General features: G+C 39.9%; 3 protein-coding genes across 3 annotated transcripts; 2 read left to right on the top strand and 1 right to left on the bottom strand.

Moving 5' to 3' along the window:
* The first annotated feature begins 1330 nt into the window (after nucleotides 1-1330).
* On the top strand, nucleotides 1331-4328 carry LOC145493050 (uncharacterized). The gene has a single exon (XM_081472453.1). The coding sequence runs from the start codon at nucleotides 1415-1417 to the stop codon at nucleotides 2411-2413; it is 999 nt and encodes a 332-aa protein (XP_081328579.1). The 5' UTR covers nucleotides 1331-1414; the 3' UTR covers nucleotides 2414-4328.
* Nucleotides 4329-6731: 2403 nt separating this feature from the next.
* LOC145492680 (uncharacterized) lies at nucleotides 6732-9656 on the top strand. Its single transcript, XM_081472091.1, has one exon. It carries the CDS (start codon nucleotides 7081-7083, stop codon nucleotides 8086-8088), a length of 1008 nt encoding a protein of 335 aa, XP_081328217.1. The 5' UTR covers nucleotides 6732-7080; the 3' UTR covers nucleotides 8089-9656.
* Nucleotides 9657-10464: 808 nt separating this feature from the next.
* On the bottom strand, nucleotides 10465-21266 carry LOC145493531 (signal recognition particle receptor subunit alpha-like). The gene is made up of 13 exons (XM_081473033.1): nucleotides 21104-21266; nucleotides 20900-20983; nucleotides 19593-19929; nucleotides 18180-18327; nucleotides 17379-17532; nucleotides 16753-16865; nucleotides 16437-16555; nucleotides 15809-15895; nucleotides 15544-15716; nucleotides 14430-14643; nucleotides 13382-13467; nucleotides 12246-12422; nucleotides 10465-11149 (listed from the first exon to the last, which is right to left on the bottom strand). The coding sequence occupies exons 1-13, from the start codon at nucleotides 21218-21220 to the stop codon at nucleotides 11021-11023; spliced, it is 1938 nt and encodes a 645-aa protein (XP_081329159.1). The 5' UTR covers nucleotides 21221-21266; the 3' UTR covers nucleotides 10465-11020.
* Nucleotides 21267-22420: the final 1154 nt, after the last annotated feature.

Here is a 22420-nt window from a genome sequence, read left to right as displayed (position 1 = left end):
TTTGCTGGGGCTTTTGAGTTACAGGAAGGTCCTAACCGACTTGCGTGAACAATACACTGAAATGCAAAGTAAATAAGCCAAAATACAAGATTTTTCCCTCTTAGGAAACAAACAACCTCATTGCCGGAAAGCAACTCAATAAACCTCGGGAAGTATGTGAAGATAAAGAGTTTTCAGACAAAAATTTACTACCCTTCCAAAAGACACACACAACTGTAGCGAACATCAAGTTAACAGTCAGTAAAAGAAGACTTAAGTTGCAAGGAACCAGAAAGTGCGCTAAAAGCTTAAACAGTCCCGAGTTGTCCGATACGGTCATGAAAATACACGCGCTTCTCTATCGCACCAGTTTAGTTATTTTCTTACGTAACCCAGCCACTAGAAATTATATTTACTTTGCTTGGGTTTCAGGAAATTTCCACAGTCAATACATTAGGGATCTCAATCAAACCACGACGACAACGCCAACGACAACCTCACCAAACAAAAGATTTAATGAGAAAACAATAGCTGTGCACGTGCGTTGTAAATTCTTGTGTATTTCTTAGCCGTCCACTGGAAAACAACAACGCAGATTGACTAAGTTCTGGGTATTTTGCAGAACGTGAACCTCGACGGCCATTTTTCGTATTTTTTGGAGTTGATCGCTGGCGTTACATATTTAGTTTGAGCACGTTTTTAGACCGATCAGCGGGCTGAACAGATCTACACGGCTGAGTTTTCCCCTCTAGAGGGCCGCATTAATGGAACTCGTCGCGTTACCAGCTGCTTCGGTAATGTAAACACGGAGATAGTTTTGCAGTCTTAGTGCACTGAGCAAGTAAGTCATCGAAGCAAGCCATTATCTTCATGGGGTATTTTTTTTTCTAAGTTTGAATACGGGTAAGACAATCGAAACAGTTTGTTTCCTGTTCAGTAAGTTTATTAAAAAAATTTACGGAAAAAAAGAAGACAACAGCTTGAAGTGTCAATTCGTCAACTGCAAATTAGACAATTTACGATAATACTGTCCACTGTTTCCAGGTCACAATTTAATTTTAACAAATGTTTGCAGGATAGAATTGCCAGCGCGTTTTCTCCTGTCAACATTTCCTCACTAACTGAGTGCTTTGTTTAACTTTCGAGGGAAAACCAATTTACTCTCATGAAATGTTGAATATAACAACTACAGTCCGTGTTTGAACTCGCCAGCTGGCAGTGTCCACAGAAAACGTTTGCAAACGTACTTCTATCTTCGCTGTCAGTTTCTAAAATAAGGGTACACTTAGTTATTTTCAGAAGTGATTGTCGTGAAGGTTTTGGTTTCTCTTATTACTGAGCACGAGGCCAAAAAAATACACGAAGACTTCAACTGATTTTCGAGTTGCGACTTCACTGAACCAGACAACTTTGATCGACCAAGTCTAAGCTGTTAATGCTATTTGCAGCCATTATGAGTTCAACACCAGAGAGTATTATAACATCGGTAGAACCCGAAAGCGAGTGTGTTGGTCTGGAAAAACAATCGGCCTGTGGCGGGACCCAAGCCGAACCAAAGGCTGAACCCCACCCAGATTGGAATATAGCTGTGGAAACTTGGGGCATTGCCTGGGAATTTCACCAATTTGGACTCGGTTCTTTATTTGGAATCGTCGGCCTTTTCGCTCTTTCAGCATTCTTTAGATTGTTAAAAAACAACAGAGGGAGTCGACAGAAGAAATTCTCACTGGTTGTTCTAAGCCAGATTGTTTTATTTGGTTCATCAAGGTGTTTGTTCTTATGTGTGGATGCTTACCATTCCAAGGGCCATGTTCCTAGCACCGTGGTAAATATAATCTGGGGAATTGGACAGCCTTGTTTGATTACAGCCTTCATGCTCATTTTTCTAGTTTTGAGAAATGCTCTTGTGATGAAAAGCAGATTTCAGAACTGGTACACGACGCGAAACATAGCTCTCATTACAGTCCCTTATTACAACTTTGTTTTGGTGTCAGAAATGACTGTATCATTTTTACCATCAAACAAGAGCTTGACTTTTGCTTGCCAAATAACAGACACAGTTTTATATGTCATTTTAGCTGTCTTTTACACTTACATTTCTACTCTTATGTGGAAAAAACTTCGAGTTAAACCAAATGGAGCTTCTGAAATGCACGACAGAGGAAACCAAACATCATCCGTCTTCAAACTTTGTATAGCAGCAGCTGTTGGCGGTTTCAGCATCGGCGCCATGCAAATTTACGCGCTGGTAAGCGTTTACAGCGTTTCGCACGACGCGCAAAACATTTCCCCGTGGTCTTGGTTCGCGTCCACCACCTCTCTGCGCTGTTTGGAGATGGGAATGTCGGTGTTGTTGTACATGATCGGTACGATAAATAATCCTGGTCAAAGAGCTCGTGGAAGAATAAACGTGGCACCACTGTCAATAATGTAGTCGAAAGTTGAAACTCGAGTGACCCAAGACTCGGCAAATTCCGACACTTTCCAAATTTCACGTCTTCATGCCTTCAACGAGGACGGTATCATTCGTTAAGTGTTCTCTAGATGATGCTAAACAGTCACTGGAAATAATTCCACAGCGACCGAAGGTATGGCCCGGCAGCTCTGCGCGAACGATTCTCGCAAAAACTGCCGCTCAGGCGCGTCACTGAAAAGATCAGCTTTGCACGCCGTGTTTGCATAGAGAATAAACCAAATGTTTTCCACCTTGTTTACCAGCACGTAATCTGCCCTAATGCCACTACTCGTGTCAGCTACGTTTTCTTACAACAACAACAAAAAAAGTGTTACACATTTCAGGGGTATAGCCAGGATTTGTCAAGGGGGGGGGGGTGGGGAGCACACTGTGTCAAAGTGAAGGTACTCAGCAGATTGTCACGTCGTTTTCGCCACCTGTTGTAAGTTGTTTGCTTAAAAAAGGCTTACAAAACGGGGCTACGCCCCTGCATTTTAACGTCAAGATCCTTCAAACAGTTCCTTACAAAGGCAAAGAAAGTTTATTTGCGTTTGACCGCTGTGAACAAAATAATTAAGTTTTATAGCTTTATTTCAACACTTTTTTTTGGCTCAGAGCGTTTTGTATTTTGCACGGCAAATTTAACTCAAAATTGTTTTTTTTGTGTGTGATTCTTTTTCTTGTATTTAAGCATAGTTATAGTAGCTGCTAACTATGGTTTAAGCTGAAATGATGTTAGAAATAGAAGACTCGTACTTTCTGTTCTTTAAAACAAAAATAATTTTGAAATTAGTTTAAGTAAAAAAAGTCTACTCCTTGAACAACAGATTATATCCTTCCATTAGTCAAAAAAGCTCAAACTGATTCCAGTGATAGTTCAGAAAGGTAGGAAAACAGCAAAGAAGTAATAATAACCTAAGATTGGTTAAGTATGGGGAAAGATTGAGCTCCAGAAACAATTTTAGTATTTTACTCGGGTGGTCTTGTATGGGGTCCCCGAGAATTGAATGAGCCTGCGATCACCGAAGTTGTTCGGGAGCACTGGCGCTAGTTTTTGATTGGATAAGGAGAATCGGAGCTCTGTGCCGACCTAAGACAGCACTTGTTTGTTATTTCCCCGACTGAGCAATTAATATTAGTCCTAGATTTAGCCTAAACTTCACCCGTCTTTAGAGTTCAGAGTATCTTAGGTTTATGTAATCTTTAGCTTTTACGCTACACCGTAAACTGCCGCGAATGAGCCCTGGGCTTACACAAGGGGCTTATATCCGACGGAGCTTAAAGCCGGAATAAAAAAACGTTTGGAAAAGAGCTATAGCTGCACATGTTGATCGAAATAGGTTTTTCATTTACCGGTTCTTTAATTAAGCTCTAAACATCATAATGAAACGAATTCAAGACAAGGAAAGTTAGAGAGGGGGGCTCTTATTCGGATGTATTTTTGGGCCTATAACCGAAGGGGCTTATAAGCGGAGGGGCTTATAACCGAAGGGGCTTATAAGCGGAGGGGCTATCAGCGGCAGTTTACGGTATTGCAACTGTACTCCTAAACGATCGATAGAAGTCGGAAGGAATACGTGGCCGGAAGAAAAAATAAATTGTTTTGCTGCGAAGTTTTGGACATGCAGGTCATGAAAGAAGAAAGGGAAACTCTGGGACCAAGGGTATTTCGAAAAATGCTAGTTTTATTGACTTTATTCGAAATTATTTTCCAAACTTGGCTCAGAATTGCCCGGATTTCGAGTTTTTCAGACCGTGAGAAGTTTGCTTAAAACGTCGAACGAATGCAGAAAGATCACAAAAGCTTAATAACCGGTCAAGATAACGTGCCAAAAGGGAACAAAAGCAAAGTATCGCAAAACAAATGGTTACAAAACAGTGCAATGTAACTGTTATGTAACCTTTTTATTACCGACAATACATGTCAAAGCTTAAAATTAAAATTTATACTTCAAATCGCCAGGTGGTTGAAACACTTAACACACTAGGGTTTCTTTCATTAACTTAGAACCAGCTTCCTTCCTAAAGAAAACAATACCCCGTGAAAGTACTGCTCAATAGCTTTCACTTGAATGGTCACACACTAGGGTTTCATCCACAGACTAAAGTTAGAACCACCTTGTACAGCATAATAAACAGTACCACATGAAAGTACGGCTCAATAGCTTTCACTGTAATGGTCACACGCTAGGGTTTCATCCACAGACTTGAAAGTTAGAACCACCTTTTACAGCTTAATAATAAACAGTACCGCATGAAAGTACTGCTCAACAGCTTTCATTTGAGCGGTCACACACCAGGGTTTCATCATCAGACTTCAAAGTTAGAACCACCTTGTACAGCTTAATAAACAGAACCACTGAAAGTACTGCTCAATAGCTTTCATTTGAGTGGTCACACACTAGGGTTTTATCCACAGACTTAAAAGTTAGAACCACCTCGTACAGCTTAATAAACAGAACCACATGAAAGTACTGCTCAATAGCTTTCATTTGAAAGCTCGCAATATGGTTTCGTCCACAGACTTGAAAGTTATAATCATTTTATACAGCGTGATAAACCGTCAGCAGTACCACATGGAAGTATCGCTTAGTAGCTATTGCTAATGGTTTGAAACAAGTTTTACCTTTGGTACAAGGAAAGGTCGATGGTTTACAAACTTGAAAAATAACTTAAATAGGAAGCGTGTTAATTCGGTGGTGAATTAGCAGGTGTGAAAAATATATTCATCAATAATAAATTCACCAAATGAATAATGCCATTGTGAAGAAATGAATCGGTCGAGTTAGTTAACTTCCTATCAAAGAAGTACTGAATTACAAAAAACTTTTAGTCAGCAGTAGCTTTTTTTTTGAAAAGAAAAACCACCTTCGAGTTTACTTAATTTGTCAGGTCCATTCAAGTTTCGGAACAACAAGGGCGGTTTAACACAATTAAATTGAGTTTTTTAACCGGCTGGAGTTTGAAAATGGAAGTATTATTTTTGGCAAGAAAAGAATTCATGATAATAAAGAGAAACTCGCACATGTCAGTGGGTGTTAATTGCGTGAAAACGTTAGTTGACAGTTCACCATTACCAAAAAAGTCAACTAGCTTTCACGAAAAAGGCCATTATGTCGTGCAACTGGGAAACTCAACTTATATCGACCGATCACCAAATTTCCACGCCATGGTTTACAAATCAATGCAAAAATATTGAGTACCACTATTTTATTTTAAACACTCTCAAGAGTCAAAACAACTTTGCTAATGGAGTTTGTCAACTTTTGAATAGACATGAATGAAGTTGAACCGACAACAAAAGAGCAAAAAATAAAAATGCGATGTCAAATTCAAGTCACAAGAACAGTTACGGGTGTTAATTACTTGAAAAACGTAGGTGTCAACACATCGATAGTAAAGAGGAGTATGATTCGAGAGCGTGAGAAAACGATATCGAGATATCTAACTAACGAAAGAAGTAACAATTTCTGGTAATGGTGAACCACGGACATTAATATAGACTATGCTAAAGATGTCGCTTCCCTTTTTTAGAACATACAATGTGCTTTGTTCGAACTCGCTTTGAGACTGAGAACATTGGTTTGTTATTACAAAGGAGAACATAAATCAAATTTTGATATGTGGAAAGGCTAATGTATTACAAAAAAGGATTTATGAGTTTTAACGGAGAAGCAAGCAATATAAGCAATGATACACTGTGTAATATAAGACCTTAAGCTGGCGCAAAAATGACTAGAAAGGCTTGTTCTTCCAATAAACAAATAAACGATTTGTTTTCCTTGTATTTTTCTCAAACCTCGATGACAAACAGGCAGAAAATGTTACATGTCGATATAATAAGCAAAAATAGAATAAGTCTCAACCCAGCGCAGACTTATTTTGACAATAGCGGGAGGAGAGAAAATAGTTTTGTAGCACTTACATTTGTGAAACAAAGCTTTCGAAGAAAAGGCGTTAATTACACGAACACTCGCTCTTGATTCATGAATAATAAATAAAGTAATCGCCAGTTTTGTGAGAAACCAGGAAATGCATTTCGAGTTGCCTAACTGAGCGTAGTTTGGGAATACAACTTAAATTCATTTTGCATTGGTTTTTTCAGTTGAACAATAAGACGCGAGACATATTCGAGAGTTTACCGAGTCCAGAATTGCGTAACACTGCTGATTAATAGCGCTTTGTTGACTAGTAAAAAAGATGTCTTGCAACGAAATAATCACTGTTGCAGCTGGTAAAAAAAATAATCTTGGAACTCTTTGTTATTAGGTGGTGACACAATATTTAATTTGTGACAGCATCTGTCGTCCGAACTCAGTACGTGCCGCGGTTGAGTCAAAGAGTTTTCTTCAGAGGCACCGAAGAAAACAATCTTTTACAGCACTTTTGTCTTGACAAAGAGCCAAAATGCGTAGAGGATTGAAGAACTTTTTTACCTTTCCATGGTTCATCGAGAAAACGGCTAGTTCACCCAAACACGCAAAGTAAGTTATCGATACATCAAAACCAAATCAACTACAAAACACTCAACTTGTTGAAGTGGAAACTGCTTCTTATAAAGTTTTATCCCAGAACTGAATTTCTGAACAAGACTTCACTCAGAGCCAAGATTACCGCCGGAATCCATCGACTTCGCAAACAGCACTATGAGTGCAAGGCCAGAAACTACTGCTAAAGAAACATGTGGAAGCGAAGCAGAGTACGCTGGTCCAGAACACGAATTAAATGGCTGGGGCGCTGAAGTCGAACCAACAGGCGAACCGACAGCCGAGCCGGTTCCAGAGTGGGATACGGCGGTAGAAACTTGGGGCGCTGCTTGGGATATTCATCAATACGGACTCGGCGGGTCGTTTGGTATTGTCGGTGTTTTTGCGCTCGTAGCGCTCCTCGGAATCTGCAAGAACAGCGGGGGTGTACGGCAGAAGAAAGTCTCTGTGGTTGTGCTGAGCCAGATCGTTTTATTTGGTTTATCAAGGTGTTTGTTCTTGTGTGTGGATGCTTACCATTCCAAGGGCCATGTTTCAAGCACCGTGGTGAGTGTAATCTGGGGAATTGGACAGCCTTGTTTGATCACAGCCTTCATGCTCATTTTTCTAGTTTTGAGAAATGCCCTCGTGATGAAAAGCAGATTTCAGAACTGGTACACGACGCGAAACATAGCTCTGGTCACAGTTCCATATTACATCTTCGTCTTCGCTTCGGAAATGATTGTTTCGTTCATTCCGGCATACAGAGCCTTGATCCTGGCCTGCCAGATAATAAACATTATTTTATATCTTACTCTAGCTTCATTCTACAGCTACATCTCTGTTCTCATTTGGAAAACGCTTCAACTTGTACGCAGAGCAGCTTCTAAAGGACAGGAAAGAGGGAAACAGACCTCGGCAATCTTCAAGCGTTGCGTAGCAGCAGCTGTGATCAGTTTCAGCGCCGCCGCCCTACTCGTTTACGCCGCCGTAGGCATCAACGGCGTTTTTTCGAACGAGCAGTACGTTTCTCCGTGGCCCTGGTTCGCCTTCACTACGTCACTACGCTGTTTGGAGATAGGAATGTCCGTGTTGTTGTACACCGCAAGTATGCACAGTGCCGCTGGACAACAAAATCGCAGGAGGGTGGACGTGGCACCAATGACCGTGATGCAATCAAACCAATAACGCGTAACGCGCAACACGTAACGCGGCACATGGCCAGAACGGTGGCAATATTGTCAATAAGTGAACAACGCACGCGAGATATTGCTGAACATGTAACAAAAAAATTAAATTTTGATGCAGCAAGGAAGTCAATATTACTAGCAATAGTAATCTAACTTGGAAGAATATCTTCATTTCGAAATGTTAAAAACATTTTAATCTTCAACTGCGATCACATTTTATTTTTGAACTGATGTTTTTAAAATTTCTAACCAGCGCGTACCACCTCGTCAAAGGTGGCGTCACATTTTGTCGATAGGGGCGGGAAATCGGGAGCGCGGGGCTTGATGGTACGACGGTGGAACGCGTCGAGAGCAGCAGTCCCACAATTCACATGCTCCACCCTCCAATCGGAGGGGCGCCTGGGGACGAGGCAGGAGAAGTCGGGTCACGTGATGGATCTCATCTTCTCAGTCAAGATGTTTTGAACTGAGAATCAGATTCTTCCAACTTGAATGACCCCAAGTTCGTAACAAAAAGTTCTGACAATTTCAGTGGAAATGTTATAATAAGTAATTACAGATACTAATGGCCTACACGTGAAGATACTGCAAGCGCAGTGGCGCGAATAGTTTGAATTTTCAATTGAGCAGCGGTAGTAGAGGGTCAAATTCACGTCACCTGAGTTGGAGCTGTCAATACTCATTTTGAATCCCTTTTAACATATTTTACCAATCGTATTGTTAATCAAGTGTTGTAGCATTTCCTACTTTGCTGTTTGGAATCAAAAGGAAAAAAAAAACACCCAAGGAAATATTCATCTAGTAAACACAGTAACAAGTAACTAGTGAGACAATCTCAGATAGTGCAGAGCGCAATTGATAGCTCTGGTACAGTAGTCCCATAAGTACTCACCCCTACTCGGTTCACTTCCGGTTTGTGTCTACCTTGGTAGTCTGCTACGGCTTTTCCCCTTTGCAGTGTGTATGTTTCAAGGTTGTATTTTCATTCAAGGTCCAAACATGGCGCACAAATTAATTACTACTGGTGCTTTAAGTTGATTTTCGTTCATTTTAAATTCAACAATACGCTGAAGCAGCAAACGTGACAATTTAGCTCTTCACGCCAACTTTGTAACTTGATACTTTTGTTTTCCTCGCAAAGCCATGTAATATGAAACCCCTGTTTTCTCCAAAACATACGGAAGATGTCCTTGTTTTTTGGAGATAAATGAAAGAAAGTTAAATATCTGATGTAGTGATGAAGAAACGGAACAGAGACGATGTTTTACTAAAAATGCAAATTTTTACCGATGAACAAGAACTAATTTAATTATCAGATAGTCACGAAATACCACTTTCTTTTTCTGTTGCCACCTTTGTTGTTAACAATAAAACAATTCAAAATTAACACACAACGATATTGATGGCTGAGAAGCTTTTCAACGAAAAGTATTGAAGATAAACAGCGCTACTTGGCCGATATGAATGAGTCTCCTCAAAGACTGATTAAATTAATTTACGCTTTCATTAGGTGCCACGGCGTCTGCAGCAATATTTGAGCATTTTCCTGGTCTCTTTTGTTACAAATTCACAATTTGCGGAGTATTAACGCCACTAAATTGAGAACTTTTTGGTCTCTCTTACAGACACAATTAAGGCAAGAAATAAACAAGTCGCTACGGAGAAGCAATATATTTGAACTCTGACAAGCACACTATTGTAGATTGAAAACAGATGATATTTGTTGAACCGACCTGTTTGTAATTCTAAAAGCTACGCAGCCACAGTAACGTTTCACTTTTGCAATAAAAAGGGACAACTGGCGCTACCTGAAAAATAACTGCCGTCCTTGGTCACATGACACGATATATAAAATACTGCGTGTAAAGATAGTGTATAACACTAACAATGCTAGAACGCATGCGTCTTACATGTTGAGCTCTACCATAAGGAAAACCACTCAACATTTGTGCGTGATTCCGTATGCAATGTATCCTTCACCTAATATAGAAGCCACGAACCCTAACTAATCTACGCATGCGTTTAGGGCAAATTAGTTTTGTTCTAAGGAGAATGGTACCACAAGGAGAGCAAGGGGTTACCTGAAACAAATATATAGCTTTGCGATGGTCAAAGTTAAGCGACGGCGATGGAATGTGTTTTACGTAGAGTACACATGTACCTTTCCCACCCTACTCCCACTACTTCCTTGCCTCTAGACTAATCATGAATTAATTGAAATTAATTAATTAAACAAACATTAAAGTTTACACCTTAGCGCCATAGGGCCATAGTGCCATAGCGCCATAGCGCCATAACGCCTTAGTTCCTTAGCGGCAGGCAACCCCCATAACCATCCCAATAGTGCACTCTGCACTAAAAAGGGAAGAGAAAACACATTCATACAAAACAAGTCGCTCTTAATTTAAATTTTATTAATACATATCGTTTTTTTTTTTTTACGTTTTGCCTTTGAAGAATGAAAGAAGTTTTCTTATTCTCATACCATAGTGTTTTCCCTTGGTTTTCAATTGTTCCAGGCAAGTCTGTCGGTGGGGTGAGCGGAGGGGATTAGAATTTTCACTTTGCCAGGTTACTCCATTGGTGTAAAGTCTGGAGGGCATAGCCACAAATTTTACAAACATTCTAACTTTTGGTATAATGTTTAGTCTGTTATAATATTGTGTCAAACCTGTTATGGTATCTGGTTAAACCTGTTACGATATTTTACCAAACCCGTAAAGAGTCTTAAAACCTGTTACCAACACAATACCACAACCCGTTTTCTTTGCAATTACTTGTTTAGAATTTCAGCAGTAGAAGGACTTAATAAAAAGAGAGGCGTCAAGTGATGGACTTGTAACCACGGTAACTAAAACGTTCCCGCCAGGAAAAACTACTGGTTATAACCAAGGGAAACATTACGTTTTGTTAAGCAAAAGCTTTCGTGCTCAGGCCCTCAGCAAGGCATTGACCACGGCCTTGACATTCAGACTCTTGAGGTCACTGTAGGTCTGACCTGTGCCCACGAACACAATCGGTTGGCCAGTGGTGTATGTCATGGAAATAGCTGCACCAACCTAACAATAGAGCGAAAAGACTTTTGTATTTCTTAAGCTTGACATAATGATGAATATGAACACGTGAAAGACGAAGAGAATAAAAGAAAATAACTTTGCTCAGTTTCTGTACATTAAAGAGGGGAGGAAAACTTCAAATAAGCCATTTCCGAGTTACAAAACCTTTTAACCGCGGCCTGGTTAGCTCAGTTGGTAGAGCGTCAGTCTGCTGTGCGGAAGGTCGAGGGTTCAAGCCCGAGACCGGACCAACACTCAGGGTCTTAAAATAACCGAGGAGAATGTGCTGCCTTTGTAATTACATCTGCAAATGGTTAGACGTTCAAATGTTCTCTGATAAGGACTATAAACTGTAGGCCCCGTCTCCTGCATCTTCAGTGTTACAAGGTTAGCAGGAGACGTTAAAGAACCCACACACTAATCGAAAAGAGTAGGGTACGTTGTTCCCGGTGTTGTGGTCTGGCCTTATCTCACGGGTTGGTGCTTCACATTGGGTTAACCTCATTGCACCTTCCCCCCTTGGTCAGAATTGCCAAGAAAAATTACCATGACTACCATGACTTTCATGTTTGATTTGCACGAAAATGTGGAAATAAACCTGTAGGCGGAACACAGTATGAATGGTTTCGTTCAAAGACTCGTTTTGACCAAGAGTCAAAAGGCAACTCGGAAGTGGCCTATTAATGTATATTTCTTTTCCGATACACACGTTAAAATAATAAAAAGAAGTTGTATCGTACATGTAATTTACCAACTCTTTTTCAAGATCAAGACATTTGTTGATGATCGAGTTATAGACATGGATCAGCGAGCAAAGCAAGGGGAAAATAAATGAATGTGCACGTGTAACACAAATCTGAATGTGTTTAACCTCGGAGAACAATGAGATAAACATCTTAAAGAACATACTTTAGGGGCCCATAGTGTTGATGCTCTACAAACATCTCTGCACAAGCAACTTTGGCTTGGGCAAAGACTTAGAACAATTTGGAACAATTTTGCATGTACGCGTAAATACTAATATTGTTCATAAGGACTGGCCACTTAAACTGAAAGAAACAAATATATCAACTAAACATCATAGGATTATGCAACTTACCTTGTCGTCAATGGTATCAAACTTAGTGAGCAGAATGCCGTCAATTAAACGCGGATTTTCAGCCATGGAGAAGTCAGCCAGTGCTTGGTTAAACTTCTTCAGCTGATCCACTGCCTCATTCCCCACCAAGGCCTCCCCGACAAACAGAACCAGGTCAGGAGAATTGAGCTTGATCAGCTGAAAAACAAACCAAACGCAGACATGAAGCATAAAGCGTGCATAGTCAACCAGTATTATTCTTTCCATTTTATTGCTTCGTACTAGGGGAACGAAGCGAACACAGCCGCTTTATCATCGCCCTCAAACCAGCTGGAAGAAATACGAGGTGGCTCAGTTTGCAGGCTTAAGTATTCTAGGTCTGCAGACAGATTTAAACTTTTTGAAAGGAGTTCAGGCAAGACAAACCTACTAGTTATTTGGCGAAGATGTACAACTCAGTTAAATAACTTCCGAATGGAAGAAAATCAAATATACCCAAAAGAAACAGCGAGTGGAAAAGACTGAAATTTAGGCTTCTGGTAAATATTTTTACGACCTAGCATTACTGATCTATATACTGACCCGTACACATGTGAATTCATATCTAAAGTGCATTTTTTTTTTACCAAACATGGGTTACCGCAAAGGGTTACCGTAAATCCTCGAATTAGCGCTCGGGGCGCTTATTTCAAATTTAGAAGAAGACAGGGGATGCTTATTCGAGGGGCGGCGCTTATTTAATTTTTCCCAAATCGTGGCCTAACATGATAATTTTTTTTAATACATCATCTGCGCGTTAGCAACAACATAAGCTCTTTATCGACGTAAAAAGCTGATCCTAAAGTTTAAATCGCGGCACCGTTAGTACTTAACGTGTTCAACGTGCTCACTTAACGTGTTCACAAACTGAAACAATGTACAAATCTAATACTACGTCACGTAGTATTAGAACCTTTGTTGTCTCATTACTCGTCTACAAAATGGGAGGAGGGAAGGGGGGGCGCTTATTCGATGGGGGGGGGGGGGCACTAATTCGAGGATTTACGGTAACCTGACTTGCTTCAAATCTCGACATTCCCAGATCATCCAAACTTTATCTCCGAGTTCGCCCAAGCTGAACAAACTCTTTACAGTTAGTACACTAATAGGTAGCTAACCTTTGAGAGAGCCCTCATCAGGGGTTCATTATCTTGCATTCGTCCAGCAGTGTCCACCAAGACAACATCAATACGCTGCTCCCTGGCTGAATACCAATTGACAGACAATGAGCTTTTTTTTTTTTTTTTACTATATAGCAGTTTACAATTGAGTTTTCCGGGGTCTCATTACGGGCCAGGCACCGAAAAAATTGACTGGTTGTGAGGACAATTTTGCCCGCCTGGTTTGACTATCTAGACGTAAGTTTTTCTTATAAGGGAATCCAGTTCAGAACGTTTAGCCCGACTGTGAAAACCACTTGCCTTCCTGCTGAAACATCAATGAAACCCCTGAGGTGACGTGTTTGTGAAAGCAAAATAATCACTCTGGCCAATCACAAAGGACATAGTCAATCCACTGAACCAATTAAAACTTGAAGCAAACTCATGTAGGTGATGCGAAGCGCGGGAAAACGTGTGCGAGAGAGTCACGATTGGTTTTGGTTTTACTTCTGATTGGATAAGAAAACTAAAGCGATTACTTTTGACATTCAAATGAAAACCACTCTAACTGTCAAACTACAATGTGTTTAAGGTACCATAGACCGTAAAAGTAAAAAAGGAAGGCCTCATCCTTGGGTGCTTCTCTCCCCTCCCCCCCCCCTCCACCCAACCCTTCCTCCCCCCCCTCCACCCAACCCTTCCTCCCCCAGCCAAGCCCCCTCCATGCAATTTTGGCCATAAGGTTAGCCTGTGCAGAAAAAGGCAATGTAACAGTTAAGAGTCTTATACTAGAATACAAAAGAATAATCGGACTAGGACTGCAATAGACCACGAGTCCTTCCTCTTTTGCTTCATCCGTCGTGTGTGACGAGAAATAGACTACCAGTAGACCTTCTTTTGCGCGCTTCTCATCCCCAGGGTTTCACACGGCCATTATTTTCTTGCAGTTTTCTTTCATGTCGTGCACGGCAGACTAAGCGGCAGAGGGACCACCCGTGGCCTAGCTCTCAATCACTACTGCACCTCTACAACTCATTGAACACAATTTTTTAACAATCAAGCTCACCAAAATTAATGGCATCCATAGCTATGGAGGCAGCATCTTTACCATAGCCCTTCTCGTACAGCAGCACAGATGGAGGCCCGCTCCCACCAGCAGGGGGATGAAGAGCGTTCAGATGACGCACATGGGTCCTCAGCTGTTCCACGGCTCCTGCACGAAAGGTGTCACAGGCTGCAATCATCACACGGAAACCATTGTCAAGCAACCAGAAGCAGATCTGAGAGGATAAAAGGATTTCTATTAAATAATGTCTGAACTGTTGTTCACTGAGGTTGCTTGTTGCTCGACTTTTTGGATGGCATCGAGCAAAACATTAGACTGTTGAACTGTCTCATGTCTACATGTCACCCTGGCTTACTCTTTCATTTCCATAGTGTTATAGGTTTTGTCTTTTTCATGGGACCACTACAAATGAAAGCAACAATTCAGCAGTACTTCCATGTGGTACTATTTATTATGCCGCACAGGGTGGTTCTAGCTTTAAGCCTGTTGATGAAAGCCTAGTGTGTGACCATTCAAATGAAAGCTACTGAGCAGTACTTTCATGTGGTACTCAAGTACTGTTTATTAATGTAACACTGTACAAGGTGGTTCTACATTCGTGTCTGTAGATGAAACCCTAGTGTGTGAAGTTCTTGAGCAGTGCTTTCATGTTGTACTGTTAGCTAGTACGTTTTGCAAAGGAAAGTCTTGATGGAACCCTAGCATGTGGCCACTAATATTATTTAATGAAAGCTATCGAGTGGTGCCGATAGAACTTCTAAATCTGGAGATGAAACCCAGGTGGGTCACCATTCAAGTGGCATTTACATGTTTTGAACTACAGCAAGTTTATATAGTATTCGCAGTTTATCGCTCAGTAAAGATGAATTCTAGCTTTAAACTAAACTTCTGTGGATGAAGTCCTAGTGTGTGGTCATTCAAATAAAAACCATCAAATAGCTCATGTTCTGAACTACAGTGAGTTTATATTGTATTGTTTATCATGCAGTAAAAATGAATTCTATCTTTAAACTAAACTATTGTAGATGAAGTCCTAGTGTGTGTTCATTCAAATAAAAACTATCAAATAGCCACTTTCTTTCAGTGATGTTGTAATTTCTACATTGTTAATTACCTTGGCCAGATTGGTAGATTTTCCAACACCATTAACACCACAGAAGGTGATAGAGTAGGGTTTGCCGCGCTTCTTGGCATCCATTGTGTCACGCAGTATATCAATCCTCCTGCGCGGAGACAAAATCTGCACCAAAGACTCTTCCAAGCTAGCTTTCACTGTTGATGTGATACCTTCAACAAACAATGCAACATGATTAACAACATGGTGAATAAAGATAGAAATTAATACAATCTAAACCAAGGTTTCTGTACTGCTGTCTTACCACTGAAGGTCCCTAGCACTTTGCCTTCTAGTTTAGTAGCCACTGAGTCACATAACTTCTCTGAGATGTCGGCTGCAACATTTTTGGCTGTGAAGAAGGAAGCATGGAAGGTAAGGGTTATATATATCATTTTTAAAATGGGTAATTCAGGGGGTTTGTGCATCTTGTTGTATAGTTGCATACATATATACATACAGTACAAACTTTATTTATAAACAGTTAAAGCATCATCAACAATGATTGGTGCCAGGGGTATTCTGAGATTGGCTACTCACACTACAGCCACCCCCCCACCAACCCCCCACACACGACCCCAATGACACGTCCCATGGACATAAGATATACTTTGCCCTCTACCACTGCATTTCATTTTCCAGCAGCCTATTAAATATATTGGCATCCACTACTTATACACACTTGAGCTTAAATAACATTTCTACACAGCATAATAACCACCATTATCACTGTAAGTTAGCTTAGACCTGCCCACTACCCTATATCACTACCTGAATGAAAGCTTATCATTGACTGTCATTTCTGATCACTGAAAATCAAGGACATGGAGTAATTTTGATGGAGCATGGGTCGAAAGAGCACATCATGACAACCAGCACTTCAAACACATTACCAATGAGATGCTCTTTCATCTTGTCCAACACTGGGGTGATGTCATCAAGAGTGAGGGTCTTCTGTCCAGCCAAGCCTTTGAAGAAAGAGAAGAGCCCTCCACCAAGGCCTGAAGACTTGCTACAAAAATCCAAACAAAGCTAAATAAACTACTGGAAAATATATAAAATGGAATGAACTGTACACAGACTTGCTTACAAAAGTTTTGGCAAATATCGAGAGAAATAACTGCAAACAGTCAGTGCCCTTTCTTGCACTATTAGTTGAATATTCCACAAGACAACACTTGTCTATCATGATAGTTACTTTTCTCGCACCTTTGCTTGGCAGCTGAACCATCAGAGCTCAATTCTTCTACATCTTCCTCCTCAGACTCAGAGTCATATTCCATGGGTTTAAGTTCACCTTGCATTGTACCAACAATAGGACGCTACAAATGGATCAAGTTTTGCGTTAATTTTACAAGTGGTGTATTTTCCAGTAAACACTTGTGTCTAGATATAAGAACATATTGCCGGGGTATAAATACCCAGCAGGGGTACTCTCAATAATGGACTATATGGAGAGGCCCTGCCTGAAAGGGGTGCCTTTTTCAGGCTTCAGGTATAGGAAAAGATAGGGATTTCACAAGTGAAGGTATACGAAAGGGTAGGAAAATCTGTCATTTAGGTTTAGTTACCATATTTCAAACAGACGCACATTATGGCTGTATCATTTAATTTATAAAAATGACAATGAATTTTCCTGTTTTGATGAATTATTCATAATAAAGGCCAGTTAAGGTCAGTTTAAGGGGCATTACTCAACTAAAGGTATGCTGTCAAAATGGTGTACAAAAAGGTAATGGGCTGGACTTCAGGGCAGAGCCTCCTGTATAAAACTTTGAAGAGTATCCCCCCCCCCCCCCCTTCCAGGGATAAATATCTCTCATACAGTGTCTTACCAGATTTTCGAGGTCCTCCTCATCATCATTTTCATTTGCTTGATTACCATTGGAGCTGCTGTAGTCCAAACTCTTTCCTTCCTGTGCAGTTCCAGCATTGTCCCACCTTCTGGCCTCCTTACCCTTCTTTTTGGCTGATGCAGGGGAACCTTTACTGTGGACAGAAGTACTTCAATCAACAATTATACACTGTATCTCATTTGTGCTTATCAATATCAAGTCTATAATGTTTTGTCCAAAACAGCTCCCCCTCCTATCCCCCACTCAAAAAAAAGCACTGTATTATGTACAACACAATCTTGTTAAAAATCCCTTATAATCACGTTTTTTTCTGTTATCAGACGAAACCAGATGAAGAATAACTACCTTGAGTGAACAAGACTTCTTCATGCTTGTGGGAAAAAAAAAAGACCACTACTTATTTACCAATTCAGGGTTGAGAAGTCCTAACTTTGTAACCTTCAGCCCACCTGGCTTAGTGAAATATCACATTCTACATGCCAACTTTCAACCAGCAGGATTTTTCACTAATGAAATTTTGGTACGGTATTTTTTTGGGCATGGCCTCAATCAAAGTGCTTTCAGAATGACTGGAAGTAGGTGGTTGCTCTCATGCAACACCCATCAGAAAATAATGCAAGAAGCCCACAGCAACATCCTCTGGAGGGACCATTTTTGACAACTGCTAAGTCAACATAGCTGGCAATTCAGAGCACCCCACAAAGCTCCAGTGGACACTGGATCTTATTGAGAGCACTAATCAAAGGTTATTCACTGAAAACTGTAACAAAGTTTACAAACCTGTTTGTTGGAGCCTTCTGTGGTTTTGGGGCAGCTCTCTTCTTCAGTTTTTCAATGTTCATTCTAATCATCTCTTCGCTCATCACACCATTGACTGTGTCTGCTGAGGAAGGTTTGGCATTGGCCGGCTTTGACTCAGCTGTTTTGACTAGAGAAATGACAGTAAGCATGTGCATTGTAATGTTATCTCAGGAGTTGATATGAACTATTCGCAGCTGCTATGGAACCTTTCACATGAAGTAGTGGCAGCCATATTGGTGTTCAACCAAAAAATAAATTTCTCTCCCTTTGGAATACACCACTCATAAAATTCATATGAAACTACATCCAAGACTTGAATGGTGTATTTTTCGTATCCTCATTAGTGATGACATTGATGACATCATTTCCTGCTTTTTCACAGTTGTCTGTGCAAACAGTTAATTTGTCTATACAATAAAAATAAAATTAGAGGCAGGCTTGAAAATACGAATTTATTTTCTCAACTTGAAAGCAATATGTTACTCACTCACTGCACTTGTTTGTAAAATATTGTTTTTACCATGTTAAATAAAATTGATATCTTTGTGCCACAATTTAAAGATGTCCTCTTTTATTATATAAAACTTGGTGGTATACTGAGTGGTAGCAAATTGAGAAATCAATAAAAATGATATCCCACATTATGGGAGGTGTGGTCTGGAAGGCCTGGTGGCCTCATGGTTAGTGCGCTCTTCTCCAAGTCGAGCAGTCCAGGTTCCAGCCCTTGCTGAGGACATTGCGTTGTGTTCTTGGGCAAGACAGTTCTTACTCTCACAGTGACTCTCTCTACCCAGGTGTATAAATGGGTATCGGCGAACTTAATGCTGGAGTTAACCCTGCAATGGACTAGCATCCCATCCAGGAGGGAGCAGAAATACTCCTAGTTGCTTCATACTACATGAACCGGGATAAGCTCCGGCCTGGTGGGCCACTTGGCCTGTATGCCGACTTTCCCTTTTTTACCACATTTGAAGACATCATTTTTGACATCATTTTTGTATCTTTAACTGCACTTAAATTTGTAGGTGTAAGATCGAAATATCTTTGCATCTTCTTCCGTTATGATCGGAAATCTTTGGACATCTTTGGTTATCGTCGGAAATCTTCAAAAACCTTTGGAAATCCTTGGAAATTTTCGGGAAATGTTTGAAAACAATCCTCTGACCTTCAGAAAACCTTAGAAGAAACTTTGAAAATTTCCAGAAAGTAGTTGGAGATCTTCAGAAAATCACCTAGAACATTGTTATAGATTGTGAGAATTTCATATAATAAACAAAAAATTGCAAGGTCACTTGGAGATACAAAATTACTCTTCTCATTTTTCACCACTCAAAGAGAAATTTTGTATCTCCAGGTGGCCATGTACATGTAATATCCTGCTGTATTTAATACCTTCTTCCATTACTTCTGGCTTTTTGTTCTTAGATCCTCCCTTCTTGGAATTTTTAGCACTTTCCTTGTTCTTTTCATTTTTGCCAATCTTGAGAGAAGCCACCGTCTTCTGTGACTTCTTTGATTCTTCAAAGGTTCTCATCCTTGTAGGTGCTTGGGATTCTAATTTGCTTCTCAATTCTGCTTCCTTCAGTAGTCTGTTGAAATCCTCATTGAATTCATAATTTCTCATGACTCCTGCCTCAAGGTCATCTTTGTATTTGTTCCTAAACTCCAGCTGGATATCATTCAGGAGTTTGTCCACGTATGAAAGTTGTAACGTTTTCTGGAACGCAACCTAATTAAGCAAGATAAAATGTTAAAAAACATACAAAATAAAACAAATAAAACAAAGGATAAGTTTAAGGTATCAAGCATTATGTTACAAAACAAAAACAAGACTTTTTAGAAAACATGGATTATGTGTTGGATCATGGGCTCTAAAGGCATGCGCGGTCAAGTGTTGATCAATACCCTTGATATACACTGAGTTGATACTTGATCGACACCTCAGCTGACACTTGATCAATGGTCAACTAATTTTTTATCGCTGTACTCGAGTCGGTCAACACTAGGCCAACTATCAACTAACTGTTGATCAAGTGTCGATTGGGAGTTGACCAGGTGTTGATCAGGAAGTCGATCTAAGTGTTGATCAAAGTGTCGATCCAGGGTATCAATCAAGGGTATGCTGATACAATGATGGTGCAAGTGATGAGATTTTACATTTTGATAATCAAACTAAACAAAAGATTTTCCACTCTTTTTCTCGCAGTGTTTTCCGAAAGAAATGGAACGCATTTTTTCTATGTTTCTTCCAAGTTATAGAAACACTCAAAAAAGTTTGGGAGAACTTGAAAAAGCTGTGGAACCACCTGCCTGTGTCTTGTGTTTCCACAGCATTTTATTGTTCTCCCAACCTTCCACTTGTGTTGCTATAGCTTGATAGAAACACCAAAAATATTTTCTATTTTTTAATTGATACATAGAAGTTATTAAGCTTATAAAATAAATATTTCTGCGTAAAGTGAACAATAACAACACATTTATTACTTTCCTTCCCTTTGCTTCATATTGCTTGCTGTTCTATATTATACTCGAACCAAATTGTGAGATTGAACGTAGCTAAAACATAGCTAAATTTTATAGCGTAATGAAAATTTACATTTAAGCTTAAGCCTATAAGCACGAAGTATTAAAAATTATTCAAAGAAAACTAACATTTTAAAGCAAGTATTAAGATATTAAGCAACATATTTTATACTTACCACAAACACCAATTCAAATTCGTTGTCAAGTTTATATTTAAGTGTAAGAGAGCCATGAGTAAACGAATTATTTCCCCCGCGCTCCTACATGATGGCAAAAAGAGGAAAGCTTCTTTTAGGACGATAAAATTGATCAAAATAAACTTAATAAAACTACCAAATTGCAACATGTGAAACTTCCTCGCCGGCAAAAATAAAGCTTACCTGTAAAATAACACTGCGAATGAGTTCATTGACTGGAAGCGTAAAGGACTGGCATGTCCCCTGAAAACACCAGAGAACGATGCCCCCTTTAGAAAATATAGTAAAAAGATCTAACATAACGTAACGAATATCTTCAGGTTTCTTTTATATGTGAATCACTCTTGTATCAATTTTTTTATTTGCGCATGTACGGTGAATAACTCCCAAAATGCACCTCGAGTTCAGCCACTTCCACAACCTCACGCGCGGCTTCCTCGCGGATTTCTCGCAGAGTCCACGCGGATTCCCGTGGAACTGACAAAGGCCTCATCTAGCGTTAATCCGCCTGTTTTGCAGGCTACATCGTAGTTTCGAGATTTGCAAAGTCCATGAGTGTTATAAAACTCCTGTCCACAATCAAATAATGACAGCTATATATTGAATCGTGACTCAAACCAAAACTGAGGTCAGGAAGACTGGAAAGTAAAAGACAAATTTTTCGAAAATTTTTTAAGTTTCTTGCACTGGGTGTACAATTGTTGTTACGAAAACAACCATAGAAGTCATAAAACAAACACATATTTCTGAAGAAATCAATTTTGAAAACAGCTTATGGAATCCCCCGGAGGGACATAAAAAGGACGGGGTTGCTCGCCCTACAAAATCGGGCAGCACGCGTCATAACTTTTTCAAATTACGATCGTCATACTGATGAATTGTTGAGGATGGTCAACTGGGTTAAACTGGACCGTCAACGCCTTGTTAATAAATCAATAATGATGTACAAGATTGTAAATAATATGGTTCCGGAATATCTTTGTTCACGCTTTGTCTTCCGTTCCGATACTTTGACTTATAAGCTAAGAGATAGTGATGGTACGCTTGCTATTCCACAGCCCCACACTAATTACTGTAAAAGAAGTCTTTCTTACAGCGGAGTTGTACTATGGAATAGTCTAGCCTTGAATATTAGACAATCGCTCTCCCTTAATCAATTTAAATCTGAGTTGAAGAACTATGATTTTGACAGTGGTCTTATATAAATTTTATTTTGTTTTTATACACGGCTTCCTTGTAAAGCAGGTTTTTATCATTTCTCTTATTCTAGTAGTTATTTACAATATTAAATCAGTTAGGTAGTTAGATTTATTTAAATTAAATATTGTATAGTCCTGAAGGAAATACCGTGTCTAAATAAAGATTTTACCTTTACCTTTTACCTTACCTACCTTTGAAGGGTTCAAAAAGCGGTTTTGGCAAAGGGTGTTCCGCCTCAAAAGGTCCACAGCAGAAGCTTTTGCGGAACCCTTTAGGGTGCTGAGCCGAAAAAAGCCACAC

The sequence above is a fragment of the Orbicella franksi genome, chromosome 7 (assembly GCF_964199315.1).
Source record: "Orbicella franksi chromosome 7, jaOrbFran1.1, whole genome shotgun sequence".
Lineage (NCBI taxonomy): Eukaryota > Metazoa > Cnidaria > Anthozoa > Scleractinia > Merulinidae > Orbicella > Orbicella franksi.
This window is presented reverse-complemented; position numbering and strand designations above follow the sequence as displayed.